Source organism: Poecile atricapillus, chromosome 1, assembly GCF_030490865.1.
Source record: "Poecile atricapillus isolate bPoeAtr1 chromosome 1, bPoeAtr1.hap1, whole genome shotgun sequence".
Taxonomy (NCBI): Eukaryota; Metazoa; Chordata; class Aves; order Passeriformes; family Paridae; genus Poecile; species Poecile atricapillus.
The window spans coordinates 60333366-60356540 of NC_081249.1; the positions used below are offsets into that span (position 1 = coordinate 60333366).

Genomic DNA, 23175 nt, shown 5'->3' on the forward strand with positions numbered 1-23175 from the left:
AAACGGAAGTGGGGATTGAAAATATAATTAACTGAAGTCCAGAATTTGCTGTATTGATGTCCAGTGGCTGAAGATTATTACCACGTTTTAGGAGCAACTCTTTATCCAGAAGAGCACTATACATATCTATAGTTCTACATAAATTACACTAAATAATAAAACAGAGTTGTTTAAAAGGTCTGATGTTATAAAAACAATCAGGACTACAAATGAATGTTTTATACCATTAAAAATGCCTGCAAAAATCTATTGGAAAAGGCAAAATTAACTGATAAACTGCACAAACGGTATCAGAAACAAAGACCTCTAAGAGCTATTGCTCCAGCTGTGTGTCTAGAAGGAAAATCCTTGAGAAGACTGGCAATATTAAAATAGTATTTGCAATATTCCTGAATAGATCTTTTTCTTAACAGCTCTTAAAGCGTAGATTTACTTATTCACAAAAACTATGTGAGCTTTTTGGCATATCTACTATCTTCTTCAAGGAATAATTATACTCTTTAAATTTCTAAAGCCCGTGATTAGTTCCAGCTCGGGATTCTATATAATATATTACTTTGTGGTACCTAGTCAACCAAAGGTGTCATACAGACAATTATAGTGTCTAGAAAGAATATTACATTCTTCATTGTGTTGTTTCCAAATACATTACCTAAAAAAAATTAGTAGAAATCCACAGCTCATGCCTCTTTTTACTTTTATAGTATATTGTGGTAATTAAATACTCAAATGCTTGTAGGAGAATTAACTCTTCCAACTTCTAATCCTGGCTGGAAAGATTTATTCTTCATTCATTTGTATGCACATGACAATTCAGCAAGGTTCAAGTACTGACTTTTCCAGTTTTATATGATATGCCTCATGATTTCCTTGATAACTTTCAATTACACTCTCTTCTCTGCCTGACCTCAGAAACTTTTAATCTTTAGGATGAAACTTTGGTCCCTGCTATTCTAATTTCACTGATCGGGTGCTACATTTACAGGTTCTTAGGAAATTCTCAGTGCTAAAAATCCCAAACACTCACATGCTCCTTGTTATCAATTTCACAAGATTTAACCTGATATCCATTTCTAGATTCTCCTTCATTCCTGACAGAGACTCTTGCCAGCGTGGATCCTGACTGCAACATGGAATACTGTAGCACAGACTGTTTAGGAAAATAATTTATAGGAAAAGTATGCAGACAATTAACTTCAATGGCATAAATCTGGACAACATTGCTACACATTAATAGTGACAATATGCTGGAACATACCAGTGTTTAGGATTGAATTAAATAGTAATGGACAGATTGTCTCTACCAGCACCATCCTGTGCATAACGTAGCACACAGCTGTGCCACGCTGAGAGGAGCTTCGGGAGAGAACCATAACCAAAGACCCAGCTGCTTTCATTCCTCCCCTCCTTGCTTCCAAGGAAAACAAACTACACTGTTTCACTCCTGGCAGGAGATACATTTTCCTCCTGTTGATTATCTGGTTTGCTCTGAGTAATCAATACGCTTCCTGTGGCTCTCTGTCCGGAAAGCAGCAGCAGTAGTGTTGCTGGTGATATGAAAAAGATGTTTTGAGCACTGTTCTCCATCTAACAGCATGCCTGGATGTATTTGTATGGACCATATTATGACCCAGTATCTTTAAGAATCCAATTTTGCTGCACTTACAATGACATAAAATATTTCCTGAATTCATAGATTATAATTTCTTTCCAAAGGTGATCAAGCACCTGTCAAGGGCAGATGCTTTTCTGGATTTGATGCCAATAAAGGAGGAAGAACTTGGCTGCTGTGACCAAGAGACAGTAGTATTTGGGCAAAATAGCAGAGTTACAGCATTGGATTAATGAGAAGAGAATCTGACCTGTTAAGGAGTCTCAGAGATCAGCTTGGAAAACTAAGGAAGAGAATCTAAATTCCAAAACTTTCAATTTGTTGTTTTTTAAGCTGGGTTTGTTCATCAAGAAAGTAGTAAGTGACATACTATTCTGCATCAGTTCTATGCAAATAAATTAATAAAAAAAAAAATAGTTGGGGACATTTTTATTGATCCTAAGATAAGTTTTAAGTTTCTAAGAAATCCAATTCCACTGAAGGTTTAAAAGAATTAATCATACATGATTTTATGCTATATGTCCAATGAAGAAGTAAAAATGAATGCATTTCTTCACAAATGGATCACCATGCAACTTACAATGACTTCTGTTCAGTAGAAAGTTAAATTTATACGTCTTTCTCAGGTTAATGAAATGCTGAATGTGGTCAGCTCGCCTCTATGGTACTTAAAAAAGATACTTAAGAGACGGTCAGAAGGGCAATCGTCGTTTGAAATAGGAGGGAAGAAGAGTATCTCTTTTTGTCCAGTCACACCGCTTAGCAGCCCGCAGATAATCCAATTCCACCGCCAGCACTGCCAGGCAGGAGGGAAGGAAAAGCAGCGCAAGGGAAGAGCCGCTTCACTGCTCTACGGACACGGGGCTGAGCATTTTACTGATTGTGGTCCGGGACGAAAGGCGATGGACAACTTCTGCACAGGGAGGCATCGGCCGAGGAGCACTTCCAGAAGGGTGAACTACGATTCAAAGTGGCAGCATTTGCTGGGAGTGAAAGTATAAACACAATGAAACATGTACAGACATCAGCTGAGGTGCAAGCATGTATATTTTAAAATGCATTTTTAGAGGTTTATTTTTTCTTCAATCAGATTAATTACGCGTTATCCTTTCCTTTACGTATCCCCTCCCACCTCCTCTCTAAAATCCTGTCTCCTGAAGATGGGCACGAATAATTTCCTTGTGGCCTGAATGTTTCCCCCCCTCCTGTTCTATTTGTTAATGCGTTGATTATCCCTGATGTCTACATTTGATTATCCCTTATCGCTCCGTTTCCCACTTATCTCGGCTCGCGGCGCGCCTGCCTTAGCCGCGAGGGAGGAGGCGCTTCGCGCTCCGTCCTGCCGCGCTTGTTTGTCCCTCCGGCCGACCCGTAGTGTTAGCTCCTCGCCATCATGGAGGGCGCTGCGGCCTCCGCCGAGGGCCTGCGCTACGCCGAGTACGCCCGGGCCCCTACGGGCGCCGGCAAGGGCCAAGCCGAGCTGGACCGGGGGCTGGTGAGCGCATGGCGGGACCCCCACCCCCGGGGCCGTGAGGCCGCTGCTGCCCTATTCTCACCCGTTCTGCGCTGCCCTGCGGGCCGGGCAGGGAGCTTGGGGGGCAGAGGGTGCTTGGCTCGGTGCCGCGCGTGCAGCAGGCGTGGCGTCCCAGCCGTGAGGGGAAGGGTGCACACGAGGTTCGTAAATGCTCGTGGTCCCAGGGATCGACGGAAGGCAGGGGGTCCACAGTCAGAAAGTTGTATCGATGGATACACGGCGTGGAAATGTTCGCTCTGACCTACTGCGTAAGGACACGGCAGCGAGCTATGGATAAAGGGGTAGGGTGAAAGGAAAGAGAGAAAAGAAAATGTGAATTAAAGAAGAATATAAAGAGAAAAAGAAAGAGAAGAAAAGTGAGAGAAAAAGAGAGAGTGAGAGAGTAAACGAGATCAGCAGTCGTGGTTCCAGCCTCAGTTCAGCTGATGAAGTGTCTTGGGGGTGCCTGGGGTTACATTTATGGATATGTTTTCTCTGCCAAGAGGACAGATTTCTTGCTTTCTGCCCAGTTCTGGAAACAGGCTGGAGAGCTTGGGAGGTCTTTGGTGGTCTTGATCCCCCACTGCAGTCTGTGCCCACTTGGCCTCATCCTTGCACTGTACTGTACTGTGCTGTGTTTATCTCCAGGCACTAGAACAAGGAAAAGCACTGCCCTGCCTCTGCATGGCCCCCTTCTCCAAGCACATCTTGTTCTTTCCCAGAGCATGTTAATACCAACAACCCTTGGTGATTGCCAGCAGTTCTTGTCTGTCACTACCAAGAGTCCTTGGTTGGCTCCACAGCCAATGGGTGTTTGGAACATACACATTAGCTCTTTATATTCTGGGCTTCCACAGCAACTCATGGGAACACTTCAGCCTGAGCATATGCAAACAAGGCTGAAAATTTGTTCCCTGCCATGAAAAGGTGATACCTGACGTGTTTTCACCCACTGTGCAAATGTTACCACCACTGGCAGGTTTGAGTCTTGAAGGTTTTGTAGAGCTGTGTTTCAGAAAAGTAATTTTCATCCGGTGCTTAGTAATGTGGGAAAGGCTGGGTGGAGGCAGAGTGTCTCCAAAGTTTCCTATGCTGCATCGTGCTCTCGAGGAAAGGATGCTGGGACTTTCTCCCACTTCTTCATTCCTGTCACTTCAGCTAGTTCAGAGAACTGTGAGTTCCCATTGGAAAAGATGATTGGGAAAAACACACGTCTTAAAGGCCCAGATGGTGAAATTTTCACATTTTTTAAATGGCTTAAAAGTCTTACTTGCCTAACCTAATTGTGTATGTGGAATTGACTCTACAATATTTCCGCTTTTTTAAAACACAGTTTTAAAAATCACAGTTCTCTAAGTTATTTATTCATTGTTACTACAGTCTAGGACTTTTTTTTTCCCCCCATAGAAGAGTCTCCTTATGTATTTAACAGCAAGTAAGTAATCTTAAGAAGCTGTCTCTGAAATTCCTTATTGTTATCGCTGTTCTCCCTGTGGAATGCTAGCAGGGAACCCCTAGAATTTTGTCTAGTCTTTGGGCCTTCTTACCTGTCTGGGATAAAAGTTGCATTTGGAGTTAGCGTGGCTTGCTTTGTTGTTGTGAGTATTGTCATGTTCTTATTGAGGTCTAAAGACTGAGGTGGGTGGGTCTTTAGAGGACTAAAATCTGGACATCTACAGTTTTTTATAGAAATTTATTCTTTAGTCCAGGGTATTAGCTGAGAGTGACTTGCTGAGGGTCACATTTACTCTTGTGGTTGTATTACAAAAGAATTTGGAGCAATGGAAGAGCAGCAGCATCCTCAAAGATCATCCACAGGAGCCTTTGTTAATTAATACATACTGAAGAAGATCGATTTGAATACCTTATTGTAATTTTTCTATTAGTGAATCTTGCTCTGATTCAATTTCATTTGAAAAAACCACCTGAAATTGGAGCGGTAGCTTTATCTACAAACCAAAAAGGTTGCTGTAAATTAAAGGACACAAAATGATGTGAGAATTGTGTCAGTATGGAAAACAGCATCTAGCTGAAATTACTTTTAATTCGCAATTGGAAAACAAATTAAATTTCATAGGAAGGACAAGACTAGGGGGAAAACACTAGATTATGAAATCAAATCAGTTGCATAGAGTTTATAATATAATCCCACTTCAAAATGCCTCCATATAGTGTTAGTAAGGTGGTTTGCTCTAGAGCGGTATTCCAATAAAATGTAGCTACTCTTCTGAGGAATAGAAGCATTATTCTATCTTCCATACCAAACAATCATTTATATTTCAAGTCAATAATTTTTATTTAAGGAAATATCTATTTGCAGAAATATTTTTGTACACTTTGTTAATATACTTGTGTCTCCTACTTCTTGGCAGTGTACAGAACTAAAAAAAAAACTCACAACAAACAAACCAAACAGTGAAAATTTTTAGTTAAGCAATATGTACTTGTGTATTTATGTGAATATAGGTACATACTTCCTATTTTGCTGGTCCATGATTAACCATGGATTAATTGCAAAATGTCATTCAACCCGTGAAAACAAATTATTATTTTCTGTCTACTTTTTATTCTGTTCTGCTCACTGTAGGTTTCCGAGGCAAATGACTGTAGGGCTCCTGCTGTGTATGTGAAACTTAGTGGTGAGGAGAGCAAAATATTTTTAATTTGACTGAGAAGGGTGTTCCACAGGCTGTGGTAGAAGAACCAGTATAAAATCCAAATCCTATGCAGGCATATAGGTTTTAACATTTGGAAAGCATTACCATTTGCAGCCCGTTGTCAGATGGAAGAGTGTTGTGCTGAAGTTTTAAAATGATGCATTTGAAATTCTCCTTTTGTTTTTATATTTATTTTTTTTTACTTCATAGACACTCTAATGCTAAGAACTACATATGTAATTTTATTTTTTAGATATGTTTAAGTTAGAAGGACACCACGCATTGAGGATTTGCAAAAATAATATCTCATCCTCACCTGTTTCTTCTGCTAAAAAGTTAAGGCTACTGGAGAATTAAAGGAATAGGCAGAAAATCTCTGTTCTCCAACATACTGTGTGTTAATATGCTTTATCTCTTTTGTTTGCCAAATGCTTAGGTAAATCAGGTCTTGTAGTTGCCTTTCTAATGCTTGTGTTTTCTTATAATCACTTCTGAAAAGGATTAAGAAAATTCAGGTTTTATGGATTTAGCATAACTTTTTCATTAGTTTCCTTTAACGGGGTTTGTTGCTGAAGACAGAATTACATAGTAAAATTAAAATACTGAGATCAGCAGAATAGCATGGAGTTGATGACTAACCTTTGGGAGCTGATTCATTGAATAAAGAAAGGGACAGATGTTAGTTTTTAATATTCTATTTCTTTATTTTTCCCTCTTGGATCTTAACATAATGATTTCATTTAAAATCCACATCTTAGAGGTTTCTTAACAGCATTTTTGGAGGGGGAGGAAGGTCAATTCTGTCATAATTGAAAGTCAGTGTGTATGTAGTTATTTATTTATCCCTTATGAAGTGCAGTTTCAAGCAATAGGAGACAAAAATGATCATGGTGGTATTTGTATTAGCATGCTGTAAATGAACTGCTGCCTTCCACAGAGAGTGAGTTGCTTTCATTTAATATTGACGTGAAAGGAGTGCATTTAATTAAAGCTTTGGACTTTACATTTCAAAGCACCAGGCTAACCTTGACTGATTCTTTTAAATATTCAACTGAATTGAGTGAGCATGGAAAAGGAAACTGAGTCAAGTTGGACTTAAAGAATTTACTGGTTAGTACTTGAAGTTGCCACTGTTTTTATGAGTCTGTGTCAAGAAAAAGCCAAACCTGCAATCTCACACTGATCCAAATTCTGTTTTTATCACACATATATGGTTAGAATGCATGTATACCATAACAAATATTAAAGATGCTTTGATGTGTCAAGTTATCACTTATGTGCCTAATATGTGGCAAGAGACTCTTCTCTAAGATGCTTATAATGCAAATACATTGAATTACCATAAACCAGTATTTCTCAAGATTTTCTGTTGCCTGTACCTTACTTAAATATGTGGACAGTCTTTCATTCCTCTCTGGCTTGAGGTTTGTACCACTTCTATGAAGTTTTCTGTCTTGTTCTCATTTTCCCCTTGATCCTGCATCCAGCTTCTATTCAGGGGCTGCTGCCATGATTTGTTTTTACCTGCTGTATTCCTGGCAACAGTAGCTTTCCAGCAGCTGTTGGTGCTTTCCACTGAGATTGGACTATAGCATTCCAGCAGACATGGCCGACTCTGTCAAAGGCCCTCAGGGGTCTCTGCATTGTGCTCCCTTGTGCAAAAACACTTAAGCTACTTCTACACTGAGCTGACAGAATCTTGCTATTATTTATTTGTCTCTGCTTGGTCTTGCCTGTCATAAGCATGAAGTGTCTGCTGCTAATGCCTTGTTGGAGCCTGCATGTCTTGTAAACTGCTGACTTAAACCACCTTTCTGGTGGCAAATCAAGTATAACTTAATTTGGACAATCACAGGCTAATAATTATTTATTTTCTTTTCTTTTTTTTTTTTTGCCAGCATCATCTATTTCACACATTGTTGAGCTCTTAATTGACTGTAACCACTTAGTAAAAGATTCTTGCTGTCAGTATAAATAAGTCGGGGAAACTCTTGAATATTAATCCATGGTCACAAACCACAGGACAGAATAATATGGAATTCCTATAGGGTTATACTATTTCCAGAAAGGTCGCTGTTTGTGGTTCGTGTCCAAGTGAAGGAATTTTTTTGAATGTTTGAATATTGAGAGCCTGGGAAATCTGATTTGTTAAGAGAAATGAAAAGAGTTTTAGTTTAGTGAGGAGATGAACTGTATGCTTCACAATTCTACACCATCTACCATTTATGATAACATGCTTAAACTTTTTCCTGGGGAAAAGATGAGAGGAAATTTTGTGGAACTGAAAGGAACAACAGACATAAAGCTACTACATTATTTTTACATTCAGAAATGAATGCTAATATTGAGACTGAAGACTACACTGAAATGGAAGAGCTAGATTACTAAAATGTAATATATATGCCTAAATATAATATTTGCCTAAATGTATAGGCAAATTTCTAAGGCAAGAATTCCCCCTCAAATAGGTGGGAGGTATGTACTTAGTTAAAATCTGCAGCATCCAGATGCTAGATCCAGAGGAATACAGCTGCTTCTCAGAGACCTCAGAAGAGGCTGCCACTTCTGTCCTGAGTTCACAGCCAAAGCTGTAGGAGCCGCTAAACATGAGGGCAGTGCCTGCATCTTGTACAGCTGCCTGTTTGCTGGGCAAGTTGCCAACCCATGATCTAGGCCCTACTAAGCCAGATCTAGGAAGGTTTTGAAAAAAGTAGTTCTGAACTCTTCCCCTGCTCCCACAGTCTAGAAATGGGGTTGGGTACAATCAAAACCAGAGTATTTTAGCCCCAGAAATCTTAGTGGCAAAGGCATTTTGGCTCCAGATGCAGTTATTAGGGCATTCATATTGAAGTTGGAGCTTTAAAATCCTTCTGTCAGAATTGCTTGTATAAAACGTATAAACCAGTTATGGGATAATTGTGGAAGTAAGTCATATATAGAAGAGATAGTCTCATGATAAAAGCATTTTTACTGCCATTATGTTTTGAATTCAAGATAAACCTAATCTGATTTCTCAGGTTTCCCAGGGGAAAATTCAAGGCATTATTGAACTGTCGTATGATAAGACAGGTAATGCCGCAGATGTTTATTTCCTTTGTTTCAAAGATTACATGGAGGCTTTTCAGAAGTGGGGAGCTTGTTACCTTTCCTGAATTCTGCAAACATGTGAGAAGTCAGTCCTTTCTTCAAGGTGTACTTCATACCTTTCATCAGCTTCTTCATCAACACAGGGATACTTCTTATCCTTCTTGAAGTGCCTGACTTTTTCAAGCACTGTGTAGGAAAATACATACACCTGATGTGGGAGTTTTGAGTTAGTTCTTCATGTTTTTGTAATAAACTGATACTTTGTTATGTACTGTATTGAACTAGTCTGCACAAGTAATTTTGAGTAATTCTGTATGGTTGTGTGCCTTGTGTTTTTATCAGTGCATACTATTAGCTGTTTTTAATGTATGTTCACTGATTTGCTAGTGGGTACTTCAAGTTAAACCTGATGCATTGGTGTGGGTTAATATAATGAACTATAAAATCTAATGTAGCCTGTGGAATACAGAACTTACTTTCATCCCTTTCATAAGTTATAAATGAAATGTCCACATCAGACATCAGAAATACTCATTGTTACAGTAAAAGGTACGTATATACCAAATTAGGACTTGCTTGTTATTCTGATTCCTGTTTCTCTGCTTTAGGCCAGGACTATGATAGCACTTGGGCTTGGTGTTGCAACTTTTGCGTTTGCAGGTAAGGTAAATTACTAGTGGAACTCTCACTTGTGAGCTGCAGTTTCTGAAAGGGTTAAGGAAGTTTTAATGAATATAAATAGTGGAAAGTGGAAAGGTTGCTTGAGAGTACTATGGAAAATTATGTCCACCTACAGTTCCTGTCCCTTCAGAGTCATAAATTCCGAAATTATTTTTGAAGAAGGTGAAGAAAGCTGAAGAAGGTAGTTTTTTTGACAGCAGCTAAAATGCTCCATCTACTTTTTGTCTGCAAAATAAAAGGCAGAAAGTTTATTTACTTAATAACATATTGCAATGTGGAGGCCCTTTAGTACAGAAGAGTACAACAAGATGCTGTGATGTGAAGGTGATGCTCTACAAATTGAAATAGAGGAAAATAAAAGGTTTTAGTGACTATAGTGATTTATCATACTGTTTCCATACTACATTGTTTATTACTCTGAAAAATAGGTTCTCGTTTGAACACAGGGCATGAGTTTAACACAAAATAATGGTTAACAGAAAGCATTAAGAAGAGAGTGGAGTAATGGTACATCACAACATTTCAACAGAGATACTCTAATGTGGTTTTAAATTCTGTGTTAACATGGGCACATGCTTAGATCGCTAAAACTTACAGACACAATATGTGTTTTAAGAATGGGTGTGAGATGCTATTTGAATGAAGCAGAGCCACATTTTATAAATAGTTTTTCTACTGTGTGTAATAGTAAGTTACATTGCTAAAGAATAGTTAATAAGAAGAGAGGATTTACATGGAAAATCCTCCAATAACTTGGCATAAATCTTGATTCTGGTATTGATAGACCTGCTTCGTACTTCTGGGAACACAGCCTTACAGGAATCCCTCTAGTCTTTCCTAGCTATAGGCATTCAGTGCTAGTGGGGAGTTGAATGGTTCTGAATCCCAAAAGATCATCTTTTTGCAACAAAATTAAAAATGCAGCATGTACAAGGTGTGTAATTAAGCGTACAGCATCACAGCAAGAAATGTGTAGTACATGGATTTCTTTTTATGAAGACATAACCTTTGAACAGTATTTAATAAATAATGTATTCCCAAAGCTAATGTTTCAAGCCACCATTTTTCTTAAAGTTCACGAGGAGATATCTTCATTTATCATATTGAAATGTATTTAAAACTATTTATTAGTGAGTTAAATAGTGAGTAAACACAGTGGGTCTTTGCAGTCCAGGACTAGGTTTTTTGATGCAGTATACTAAAATTCTCCCTCTCCCAATAGTTAGGGTTTTTTTAAAATCAAAATTCTTTCTGCTGTAAGCTGATGGACATAAGTTGGAGCTTGTTTGTGGGTTGTTGTTTTTTTTTGCATTTCAGTGAATATTTTATTTAACCTCCGTCTTTTTCAGGTCGCTATGCTTTCCGTGTTTGGAAACCATTGGAGCAGACAATTACAGAAGCAGCAAAGAGGATTTCAACTTCTGTAAGTTTAGATACTACTTTATGCTAAATTTATGATTTTGTATTTCAAGTATTCAGAAAGGAGACATTTTATGTTAAGTAAAGTTAACTAGGTAGATAATTTTTTTCCTAGGATAGGGCTGCACCCTACTGTGTAAGTTCTGGCATGCTGTCTGCTATATTTTAAATCTCTGTGGATGAAGCTGTATCAAATGATGTTTATAAGTTTGATAAACAGTTGCAGTTTTTTCTGCTGTTGTTCCTTGTTTTAGAACCCTTTACTAGTAAGTATAAAGATAAATTGTTCAAGTACGCTGTGAGAAAGTCACTAATTCCTAAATATTGCAAAGTGATGACATGCAGTTTCATTTCCAGCAGCTAAAAGTGAAAGAATTTAGTATTTCAGATCCAGTGTTAAAAATCAAGAAGACAAATTGATGAACTTCTAGGATGGGTTGCCATGGAGATGGGAGAGCTTATGTGCTGGTTAACATATGAGTTGTCTTTTTCTTGTTCCCCAGCTAATTTGAACTTTCAACCAGGTTTTTGTTCTTTGGTTTTGCCCTATTGGTTAAAAAATACAATAATGAGGTGAAAAATCAGGAAGTAGAGTGTTGTGGGGGATGCATATGCAGGGAATATTTGAGAGCGTCTGCTTAATGCTTCAGTGGCTATGTTTTCCTCTGGTAAATAAATGCATGTGTTCCATTCCTGCTTGATTGAAGTAATTCCCAGTGAGATAGATGTCTGCTTGTAGCAGTGTGTTCCTTCAGAGTTCATAGTCTGTGTATGCTTAACCGCTGCAAAAGAATGCTATTCCATTCAGGATGCTGATGGGTGAGCATGTTCAGGGAGAAGTTGTTGCAGATTATTATTTCCTGAAAAATATACCAAATGTAGGGTTTTTTTAAACTATGATTTTAGCATTATACCTACTAATGTTAGGACAGTTGCAGCACAGAGCCTGTCTAGACAGACACTGTGGTCCAAATTTATTTGCCATCTGTGCTTGATGTTCCTGTGCTAAAGGTACAAGCTTGATCAAGGCAAGCTTCCTGGGGAGGAGATTCAGTTGTCCTTTTGGGACTGGTCCACATTTGCTTTTGCTTGCCAGAAATGGTGCTCCTGGAAAACTTTTTTTGCTCTCTGTCCCTGTTATTGCATTGCTGTTATGAGACCAATGCCAGATTTTTTTTTCCTATTTAAAAAAAAAAAAAAAATTTGAGATATTCCCATGTTGCCTGCCAGAACAACAGAGGGGACTGTAGGTACTGTGAATTAAATTGCTTTCAGATGATACAGATGCAGGCTGACTTGCAGGCCTGCTAGATGTAGCTAGCAATACATGTGGCTTCAGAGTATGGAGTGCTTCAGTCTTCACCCTCCCTCCCTCCCTAGCAGTTTTACTCTAGCAATTCTTTTTCTATCCATTTGTAGATATAGGCTAGAGAATCTAAATTCAGATACATTCACATAAGAAAGCAGGCAGTGACTCTTTTTAACACATTGAAATGTGACATGCTACTGCACGGAGAGGTGTCTGTTCCTAGGAAACTGCACCCCTCAGTACTGACTGAGCCAAGCTCATTACAGACCTATCTCATTTTTACCACAATGACTTTGACTCCTGCAGAATTCATGAACAACCATAAAGAGCAAACCAGGAGCTTCTGCATTCTAAGTGTTCCTAGTCCCTGGAGCAGTATCCTCTGTCTGCCTTCACATCCTGCCTTTCTGCCCAGAATTGTGTGTTGTTTTCCGGTAGGGTATCTCTTCTGCTATTCTATTTCTGAACTTGAAAATGCAAGTTTTCAGTGTAAGATGAGCTCTACTGGAGACAGTAAAAACTCTCTTCCTGTTTGCCATTTATTTTGTATGTTTGCTGGCTCTGTATTTGTGAGAGGATATTTTTCTTCTACAGCCATGGTCCAAATTGAAGATCCTTTTAAAATTCTTAGCCAAATTTATTTGATTTTTACTACTGTACAGCTACTGCTTTCTTGGTTTGTATTTTTTAGTACCTTTTTCTTCTCCCCTTAACAATGAATTTTTTTCTTTGAAACAATAGAGAAAAGATTAAATGCAAAGGTCCTATGTAAGTGCTTATTCTTCAAACTGCTTTTAGTAGTTTTACATTACTTTGTGGAATTTGAAGCTGCTGGGTATAATTTGTGAATTAGCACTTTTGTCATGTTTCTTGACAGCTTATTGCCCTTTACACTGTACTGACTAAGGTTATCAAGCAGTTGGTACTTCTTCCTGTGCTTACTGGAAAAAGTATCTCATGACCCTTAGTGTCTGGGCTCAGTGTTACTTTGCTGGCTTTCTATGGTGTTTGAAGGGACCTAACTTGGTCACTGTAATTTTCAGTGCTTATTCTAGCTTTCTAGAATGAAACCTTGTGCCTCATGGCCTCCTTTTTCTTGAGAGTCTGTGAAAGCTGCCTATTTAAAATCTAGCTGCCTCCCTCTGTGTGCCCTCACTCTTCCTTCTCCTTTTACAATGCATCCCCTGCTCTGTTTGCAGTAGAAATCAGAGCTGATGTTGGTTTCTCCCAGTCAGACAAGGTAATACAAATACTGTTTATTCTTTCTGTCTGCTCACTAATAAATGACTTGGGAAAGGTCAAGCTGAGCAATTATGAAGTGATCATTTAAAATGCTGCTTGCTGTATCTTGAGGATTTTACATTGGCTATTTACTTATATAAATAAGTAACGTGTTCAGTCAACAACTGCACTTAATCTCTTAGTCAGAAATAATAAGCAGAGAAAAGTAACAGCTTTATTCTTAATTTTTACTTCTCATTTAAGATAGTTACTTCATATTTAAGAATATATATTTGTAAATGCTTCTGTAATTTAGTCTTGAAGTTTTCTACCATCTTTCTTTTAGTGGAGAAGGACACCAGAGGAAACATTGTCATTTCCACCCTATGACAAGTCATAATGCCTGCTCCCACAGAAATGATTTTTTAGTTTGAGCATAGTTTTGCCACTGGTGTCACAAATGGCAGGGACACTGTTTTGTTTCTGTGTGTAGTGAGAAGAGTCTATTGCTGCTAGAAGGTGCATAGCCCTAAATAGTCATTTGTCTTTTCTTCCTCAGAATTAATGCCATTAATTATACTATTAATATTTCCTTAAAGTGTGAAATAAAGAAGCAGGTATTTTAGCAGCATTCATTGCCTTTCTTTGTGGAATCAATGATATTGAGGATTGAAAGACAGACAGACAAATAGGTAGAAGATATTGAAGACAGAAACAGCAATTCTAGGCCAGATGAACTGCCAAAATACTCAAATCCCACAGCCATGAAACTCTGTGTTCCATAAGAAGATGATGTTTTCTGTAGCACGTCATTACGTTTTCTCACTGCACTTCCCTTATTGGATCTGATTCTGCTCAGACTCAGAGAGTTCTTGATTGAGAGGTAAGGGTAGCAACCATCTCTCTTGTCCTTAATTGAAAATAAAGTTTCCAGAGAACAATGCAGTCCATTTTATAAGATTTCTTTTCTAACTAAAGTTAAGGAAATTAGAGTTGATATTAGCAAAATTGTATATTATATCATAGCATCTAAATAGTTTGTGGTTGTAGTTTTTTCCTTGTGTTTGTTTTTTTTTTTTTCCTCTGGTGTTTGTTACCTTTTTGGTGGAGGACTGTATTGGTCCTGGAGCAGCAGCATATAGTTTCCAGAAATATTCACTAGTCCATGTAATGTAATGTATGGTCTCAGTTTTGGTATTTTCAGTCTCTTAACTGGCATGGAAACAGTGATTTTGCTTTCCTTGTGCTATGAAAGAAAAAGTATCTTGAAGATGTCATGGTCCCTATGCATTCAAGTTTTGTATCTGGTTGCTTTTGTGAAGATTTGCGAGACTGAATAGATGTTTTTGCAAAGCAAGTGCAGCCATTTTCTGGCCCTCCCTATGCCCCAAACCTATTCATAGCATTTGTTCAGAAAAGAGGACTTACATAAATTCCTAAACAGTAATAATGTGCAAGGAAATTAAGTAAATTAAATGATACCTCCTCCTCTTCCCTCAAATAATATAAAAGAATGAAGAGCTCATTTCAATGATTTTTCCAGTACAGAATTTTCTTTGCAATTGCTGGAGCTAATAAATAATCAGGTGTCTAGAACTGTCTGCTCATCAAGTTCTCATAACAGAAAAATATCTTTCCAGCCATTAGAATTTGCAACTAGGAAAAAAATGTTTCAGTTTGAATAGCATGCAAAAGTGGTTTCATTAGGGAGCTAGAAATTTGCCACGGTATTGCCTAAAATGAAGTCTCAGTGTTTCTTCCTCTTTTTTCTAACCAATGGGAAAAAGTTGGTTAGAAACTTAGGAAAGATTTCCTTTTGCTTTAAATTCTGCTTAGGGTGGAGATCTTAATTTAAGAATTGATTATTGTTTCTACATCCTTCACTTATGAGAAGAAAATATTTTTTCTTGGAGACCAGTTCAACAAACTGTTTTTGTTTGTGTGTGAAAAGACAGAGGTAACAGAATTTCTTTTTACATTCCTCTTGGCGGTGAACTGAGGCTTCCTAAGGTTAGAACAGTGTCAAAGAAGTAGGCTTTAAAAACATGAAAAAATATTTCTGAATGTAAGCCTGCAGCCATCCCTCCCTAGTAGTCTCTCATTTTAAATAGTGTTTCAGATAAAATCTACCAAGAACAGAGACAAGCTATGAAGAAAATTCAAATGTTGTTCTTCTGTACATTAATAGCAAACAAGTGTTCTCCTGCATTAGAGCTGTATGTCAGAGTTGAAGGGCAGAGAAGAATTCAGGAAACCATCTGCACCTAGACTGTTTTGGGAGCATTTGTTTCTGGAAAAACTTCAGAGAATGTTAAAGTACACTTTTCTCTTTTGCTTGTAGTAATTGTTGAGCATTGTTGCAAATTTCTGTGCAGTTCTGCTCTTCAAGGGTGTTAGCTGTTGGCCATTAAATTATGGACATCATTTCCCTTTTGAGAACCAGAGAAGTGCTGTGTGTTCCCTTAGTGTTGTGCCCTCTAACCTGTCATGTCCATGTGCACTATTACAGACCTGGCTTGTGGTACCCTGTAGTTACAGAAGCGGCTGCTCCACGGATTCTCATTGTTGGCATGGCATGTCCACGATCCTTTCAATAGTGTTACCATAGTGGTTACTTTATTCATGGTTTGGGCTGGGAAGAAGGAAGACAAAATTAGTCTTGGATCATAACAGCGCACTAAAAAATCTCTCCTGTGGTTGCACGTGAGTTTATGGTAGCAATTGGTGAAGTATTTCTGAACAATGCTTTTGGGTGACTATCTCTCCTAAGCTTAAAGGCTTTGCTTAGACACCACAGACAGAGCCCTTTAAATGCTATATAATGGTTTTGAAATTGTATAAGAGAGTTTGTGTAGACACAAGGCAAAATTCTCACTGAATATGAATGGCTGTATTTAGTGAGAAGAGTGTTTTTTCATGGGCCAGGCATATTTTACTTGGGGGTAAAGGGAATACTTAAAAATAGTCTCAGCTCTTGGGCCAGACTTCCCTTTGATAGCAACAAAAGAAACTTATTTTTCCCCCAGTTGATAGGTTTTGCATTGAGGAAAAAACTTCAGTCTTGTTGAGCAATTTCTGTGTGCCAGTTCCCCAGGGCTTGGAGATACATCTGGTACCTCTGGGACTTACAGAAACATTCACATTGTGATCACTGCTAACCATCAGTGCTGGTTCCATAGTTTGTTAGGGTTTTTTTCATTCTTTAAAATAGAGTTATGGTTGACAAATATACTTTCAACCAATTCTCAATGACAATTGCTGTAATGATTTTCTCTCATCTCCATCTCCTTTTTAATGTTCTTTTCCCACTGTTTTTTCTTTCCCTCCTAAAAGAGTGGATAGAGTTTCATACAACAGTGAGTTTAGAAAAATTAACCCCAGATCCTGTATCTAATAGTTGTTAGTCATTGGTTCTGAAGGAAGGATGTAAAGGCTTAGGATTTCCCAATATACTTCACTATTTTCCAGTGTTCTCCAGCTCAGTGGTTTCCTGAAATGAGGTTGAGGCTTTATGCTAAGCTTTCTTTTCTTTCTTTTTGTTTATTTTCAGAATTCCTTCAAAGAACTCATTATACACTTTTTTGAAGTAATATTCCTTCATGTGGAACTCTGTTCTTATCTCTGTTGGGGTTTTTTACCTACTTTCTTTGTAGAAATATCTGGAGTAATTGTCCATAACATCCATAGATGCCAAAGTATTGTCATTTTTGGCATTTTCCTTTGTGATGGTACCAGTGCTGTTCTCAACAATTACCCTACTTTCCCTCCCATGCCCTCCCCAGCACATGCACTGTACCTACCATCCTATGCTAGTATGTACTTTGATTCCAGGCTTTTTTGCCTGGAGACAGGATTTTAATGGTTGTAGCTATTAATATCCCTTATTAGCAGTAGAAAATTGTGAAGACAGAGGTATTTATTTTTAAGTTGTTTTTCGTATGTGTTATCACTCAGGAGAAGTCCTTTCATATTATCTGATTTCCAGTCATTCTATGCCTTCAAAATAAATTATAGATGAATGTAATGCTCTGAATGAGGTCATATAACTACAGTTTAGTCCCTGGCACCTTGTACATGAACTAATTATTGCTTTTTTTCCCTTTTTTCTTAGAGTTTTTCGTCATACTATAAAGGAGGATTTGAACAGAAAATGAGTAGACGAGAAGCAAGTCTTATTTTAGGTGTAAGGTAAGTGCATCAATGTTTTTACTTTAGCAAGCATTGAATGAAGTAGATGCATGTTGCAAGAATGTGGAATACTCTTGCCAAAACAATTTTTGTAAAACCAAAACTTTTTTTGTAAAATACTTATATGCTTAGAAATTATTCTAATACTCTGCTTAAACTAAAAAGCAAACAATAAAATGATCATAAAACATGTGACTTTTGTTTGGATTGAAGGCATGGTAACATACTGCAGTGGAGAATTGTTCTTGCTGTACCCTGGGTCCCTTTCAGTTGAGCTACTCCCCAGCCAGGCATTTCCCAGCCGCTAGTATTGCAAGGGAGACTTCATCCCAAGTACCAGGCTCTGCACCTGTCCTTGTGGAATTTTGTGGAGGGTTCCATTCCTGCAGCCTCTTGAGGTGCCTCTGAATATCAGCCCAGCCCTCCAGCGTATCAGCTGTTCCCACCACAGCGATAGACTTCTCAGCCAGTTGGTGATGTTAGAAGGCTGCATGACATTGGTGTGACGCAGATTGTGAGTCAAGGAAAATGTGATTTTGATATTATATTTGTTTTTCCTAGTGATAAAGAATCTTTAGAGCTCATTGCAGGATAAGCAATAGCTCATAAACCAAGCAAATTTGAAGTAAACCCCTCATTTCACAGTTGCTTCTTTGAGCAGACCTGCATGATTGTCTGTAATATCCAATTGCCACTTTTCCCCAGCTATGGTCTGGCCATCTGAGGTTCTAAATGTGGTATAACAGCTTTCCTTTTTAGTGTTAAAAACAGCTTTACAAATCAAAATATAGATGATTGTTATTTATAGTTATGTGATAAATCATTTTGGTTTTGTGTTTATATAATCCAAGACCTTTCACCCTCTGTTTATTTCTTATTTTCTAGGTTACTTTCTGTTCAGTTGAAGTATTCTTTTCTTATGTAGTTCTGTGAACTATTTTTACAACATACCCTAATTTCACTGTGACAGAATAATAATTAGAAAGGTTGTTTACCTCAGGAATTTAGTTGGGCTGATACCTTGCATTCAAGCTGTATCTACAGAAAGATTAATTAATTGAATCATCACTGATTAAGAAGTCACCTGAAGTGGAAAACACTTATTCATTTCTGCATACTAACAAATTATAAAAAACTGAACCATTCAAACTGTCCTTTTGCATACAAGAGCCTTAGTGTGTTGGCGTAGTGCATCCATAAGTGGTTGTTTGTCTGGTAAGGTACCTATTCTGTATTTAATTTAGGCCAAATACATATTTTATGTATGTCATTGAAGTAAACAACATTATGTAGGTAGCACCTGTAAATCAACGTGTCCCTGAATGTAACACGTTGAACAGATTTGCAAAAATAACACATACAGGCATTTTTTTCAGGCCCCAGCAGAAAGAAAAAATATTTATAGCTGCTATAAAAATATTTACAGTAGGACAAAATGTGATAATATTAAATATTTGTTGTTTTGTCACTGGTCATAAAGATATTTATTTTCTTGGAGGAAAAATTGTGTTTTCTGCATTTAATGCTAGAATAACCAACTAGATATACTCTAGAACTGCTGGGGCTATCCTATTTTTTCCCTCCCACAGATTTATTTATTTTAAATGAGTAGATGTATTGCATTTTCCAAAAACCTGAAATGTACTTGTATGTGTCAAATACACAGGCTTTTGAAAAATGTCATTCTCTTTGCCTTACATGCCTTTGTTGTTGTTGCTTCCTCAGAGATGCAGTTTTATGTTTTGTCCACAAGATGGTGAAAATCTCAAGTTCTAATTATTTTTGAAGCCAGTATAAACTGTTAATTTTTAGCATGAATGCTCTGGCATTTCTTGTAAGCACTTCAATTTGTTTTTGCAGTCCATCTGCCGGCAAGGACAAAATCAGAACTGCGCATAGGAAAATCATGATTTTGAATCATCCTGATAAAGGTAAATAATTTTTACTTTTCTTAAGTAGGACTGGAATGGAAGAGGCTTAAATGAGATCCTTTAAGTTTTCTAGCTGTGTAAATAACCACGTCAAGTTCAAACATTTGTTTTTTATTTATTGACTTGAGCTTCTGTGTGTCTTCTCTCAGATAAACTGAGCTTTATGAACCAGTTTTACTTATTTTTCTTTAAAGTTGTTTTCTGTACTTGTGCTGCTTCAGTTAAAACTGTGAGCTCAGGGACCAGTTTTCCACACTTGGCAAAAACTTCTTTAAAAATAAGGAAAAATATGCTATAAAAAATTTACATTAAACTAAAATTCCTGTTTTGAACTGTTACGGGCCAGTTGTATGCATGAAGGTAACTTTCTGTGGGAAAATGTTTTGCAGTTACTAAGTACATCATTGATGAATTTCAGACTTTATGGAATTCACTTGGAAAGAATCTAAAGCTGGGCACTGTAGCTTTACTGGCCGGATTTTAATGTAAATTTATCTTAGAGAAAGGCTATTATTATAACTTTAACTACACTACAGCTGGTTGAGAAAGAAAGCCCATATGTTCATTGCTGTTTCTACTTTAAAATAACAGATGGTGAAGAGTTGCACTGTATTTCAGAAGTCAAAAGGGGAAATCAGAGGGTTTTTATATCTTTTTGACAGAATTACAGGCTCCCTACCAGCACCCCATTTTAAGAAAATGAAAAAGTAAGTGTGACCACTGGCCATGGGAAGTGTTGAGTTGATGCTTTTCTCTCTTCACCCCTCAGTTTAGTTTTAAAGGTGTCCCGCTTGTTTGATTTAAAACTTTAATTTTTACTCTTTTTATAATGTATAAGCTACTCAGACCTAGAAAGGAAATTGTCTTCTTCATTTCTAATATATTTCAGTGGTCAAAAGTCTCTTAACCAGCAGAGTCCCTATTAGATCAAGTTTTATTAATATGGAACTTCTAAGTTTGTTGTAGCAGTATGTGGACATGTGAACCAGAGAAGATTGTGAATCTCCATGTGGATATTGAGTAGATCTAAAGAGATGGTTCCTGTTTGAAAGATCCTAACTACCCTAACAAAGATTTTAATGCTGTGCTCTTAGAGTTTTCATGCCCCTGCAGCTGGGGCATAGTGTAGGTTTGGATGGATATAGTGAGACCTCCTGCATGAAAGTGAGACATAGAGCATTTTCTCAGTGGGAGCACCAGTTGAAGGGATTTGTGCCTCTCGATGCCCGTGAAGCTCTTCTGTCATGGCTGTAGAAAAAACCTGGTGTAATGTCTTCAGCTGCAGAGTGAGGGCCTGGAGTAATCTTGAACATGTGGCATCACAGAGAGGCTTGTTCGCTTGTGTATAGATCACTTCTGGCTGTGGGTAGCACAGATGTTCATTGAAAAATAATATTCAATGATACAATGTAATTTTAAAATAATATTTTGCCACCTGGAGTTGATAGAAGAAAGAGCAATAATTGCAGATTTTACGTTGTGTATGTTCTGAGAGTCAAACAGTTGGAAAGAGAAATATTAGAAATAAATAAGAAATATATAGAAATCTGCATAATAGCAAGACCAGAGAGTACTATTGAAATGTTTGCTTATTAATCTTTACAGTTCAGTTTTAACATGTTTTTATATTGATACATTGTATGCTATCAGTTATAAATTTTATGAAAGAACATTTCCTCACAGAAAAAAAAAAAAAAAAAAGAAACCTTTTGGACTTGCCTTAATTATAAACAAACACTTAGGCAATCATGAGATTGAATTTCCTCTCATTGGAGGGCTACAAAATTAATATGGCACTTAAGGATGTAAATGCAGTGAAAACACTTCCAGCAGATTTGAATTTACTTTAAGATACTGTATTCTAGACACGTACAAAATCAATGCATGTTTAAAAATTGTTTGGAATGCATTGTTTATTGCAGGTTTTAGTCTTTACTGTTTGTTTGATCCTCTTATCTACTCTGTGAAGGAAGCAGTAGTTAATATAGTAATCCAATTCCTTGTTACAAAGCTACTTGATTTTAAAAAAGGAAAAAAATAACTTAATTTTTCAATGGCCAATTCATTATGCATTCCTTGCCCTGCCTCACTTTCTTCCAGTGTGGCTTATCTATTAGAACTAGAACACTCAAACAAGACCAAACCATGGATTTTTTTTTTTTTTTTTTCTGGTAGTTTTACTACACCATGAAATGACTTTGTATTGATTTGGATTCCTCAAGCAATGTCCTAAAAATGTCTTTAAGCAAGCCTCATGTTTTTATTTGTATGTGTCTACAACTAGCTCTGCATGTTCCTTCTATCATTGTCTTTCCTGATTAATAGAATGAATGAAATGGTGAATGAAAAAAAAAAATTGAACAAATGCCTTGGAAAATGCTATGCAGTGCACAGTACTGCTGGAATCACATTTTCACATAAAAATATAGGTGTATTATAGTAAGTGGTAAGAGACTGATATAGACCTTGCAGTGTTGTTTTTGGTGAGTGTGGGCAGATGGTTGGTGCTCAAGGGGAGAGTGAAAAAAACCCAAACACAAGAAGACTGCTGAACTGTAATCAGGTTGTTAGATGGAGCGTGGAGCAATGACAGTGTTCAGCACTAGGAGTTAGAAGGCATACCATGTTTAAATAGCTTTAATGTGATGGTTTCTGGCTGGTAACTCTGGGCATCTCACACAGGAGATGTTCACACAATAATTCTTTGTCACAGTTATTTTAAAATTCTACTTCTAGGTTTTTAGGATGAGTGGAATTAATAGCTGCTAGGTTTGAGTGAATGTTCAGGACAGGTGACCTTGTATACATTTGCTGTAGCATCCCACTGCAGATCTAAATCACAGGCTGTAGTGATTTCAGATTCCAGTCTTCTCTCTGAGACAAGTTGTTCTGTGTTATTCACAGTGATTTCAGTTTTGATTACATTTCTCATGTTTCCTTATCAATTAGTTTACTTCTTGTCAATGTCAGTTGTATCAAAAGGATTTGTGTAGGAAAAAGCTAATAAAAGTGAGTAATAAAGAGATGCTGCAAGTGAGGTAGTTTGGTACTTAATACTAATGTGTAAAGAGTATTCCTTTCCCCTTTCTCTTCTCAGGTGGATCACCTTACTTAGCAACAAAAATAAATGAAGCAAAAGACTTGCTGGAATCCAGTGCCAAAAACTGAAACCCGAAGCCGTGGATCATAGGAGATTCAGCTGATCCATTGTGCAATAACTCTCATGTCTGCTTACTCTGCACAGTTTCTTAGCATTGATCGTTCATATTTATTGTAATAATTAAAAGTTACAATTATTTAAAAGCAAACTGAAATCTTTTACAGCTGTGTAAAGTTATGTACAGTTATGTCCCTGCAAGGAGCAAGGAGTTAGAATGATGATTCTTATGGGTTCCTTCCAACTCAAGATGTTCTGTGATTCTGTCCCAATTTTAGTGTTTTCTTACTGAATTATAATCCCTTACAAGCTTTGAAAAAGTTCTTTTAACTGTGTTTTTTCCAATATTTTTTTCTTTCGGTGAACTTAGGATCATTTAAAATAAAAATTTTAAAACAGT

The 23175-nt window shown here is 37.4% G+C and overlaps 1 protein-coding gene across 1 annotated transcript; it reads left to right on the forward strand.

Moving 5' to 3' along the window:
* Positions 1-2957: 2957 nt before the first annotated feature.
* Positions 2958-23175, forward strand: DNAJC15 (DnaJ heat shock protein family (Hsp40) member C15). Its single transcript, XM_058840069.1, has 6 exons — positions 2958-3107; positions 9478-9529; positions 10900-10973; positions 17611-17687; positions 19548-19618; positions 22716-23175. Exons 1-6 carry the CDS (start codon positions 3006-3008, stop codon positions 22784-22786), a joined length of 447 nt encoding a protein of 148 aa, XP_058696052.1. The 5' UTR covers positions 2958-3005; the 3' UTR covers positions 22787-23175.

Excerpts from the sequence above, each read along its gene's own strand:
- DNAJC15 (XM_058840069.1), top strand. The coding sequence starts at position 3,006 with ATGGAGGGCGCTGCGGCCTCCGCCGAGGGCCTGCGCTACGCCGAGTAC. Across the intron at positions 3,108-9,477 it reads CCGAGCTGGACCGGGGGCTG|GCCAGGACTATGATAGCACT; the intron begins GTGAGCGCATGG and ends TCTCTGCTTTAG. Across the intron at positions 9,530-10,899 it reads TGCAACTTTTGCGTTTGCAG|GTCGCTATGCTTTCCGTGTT; the intron begins GTAAGGTAAATT and ends CGTCTTTTTCAG.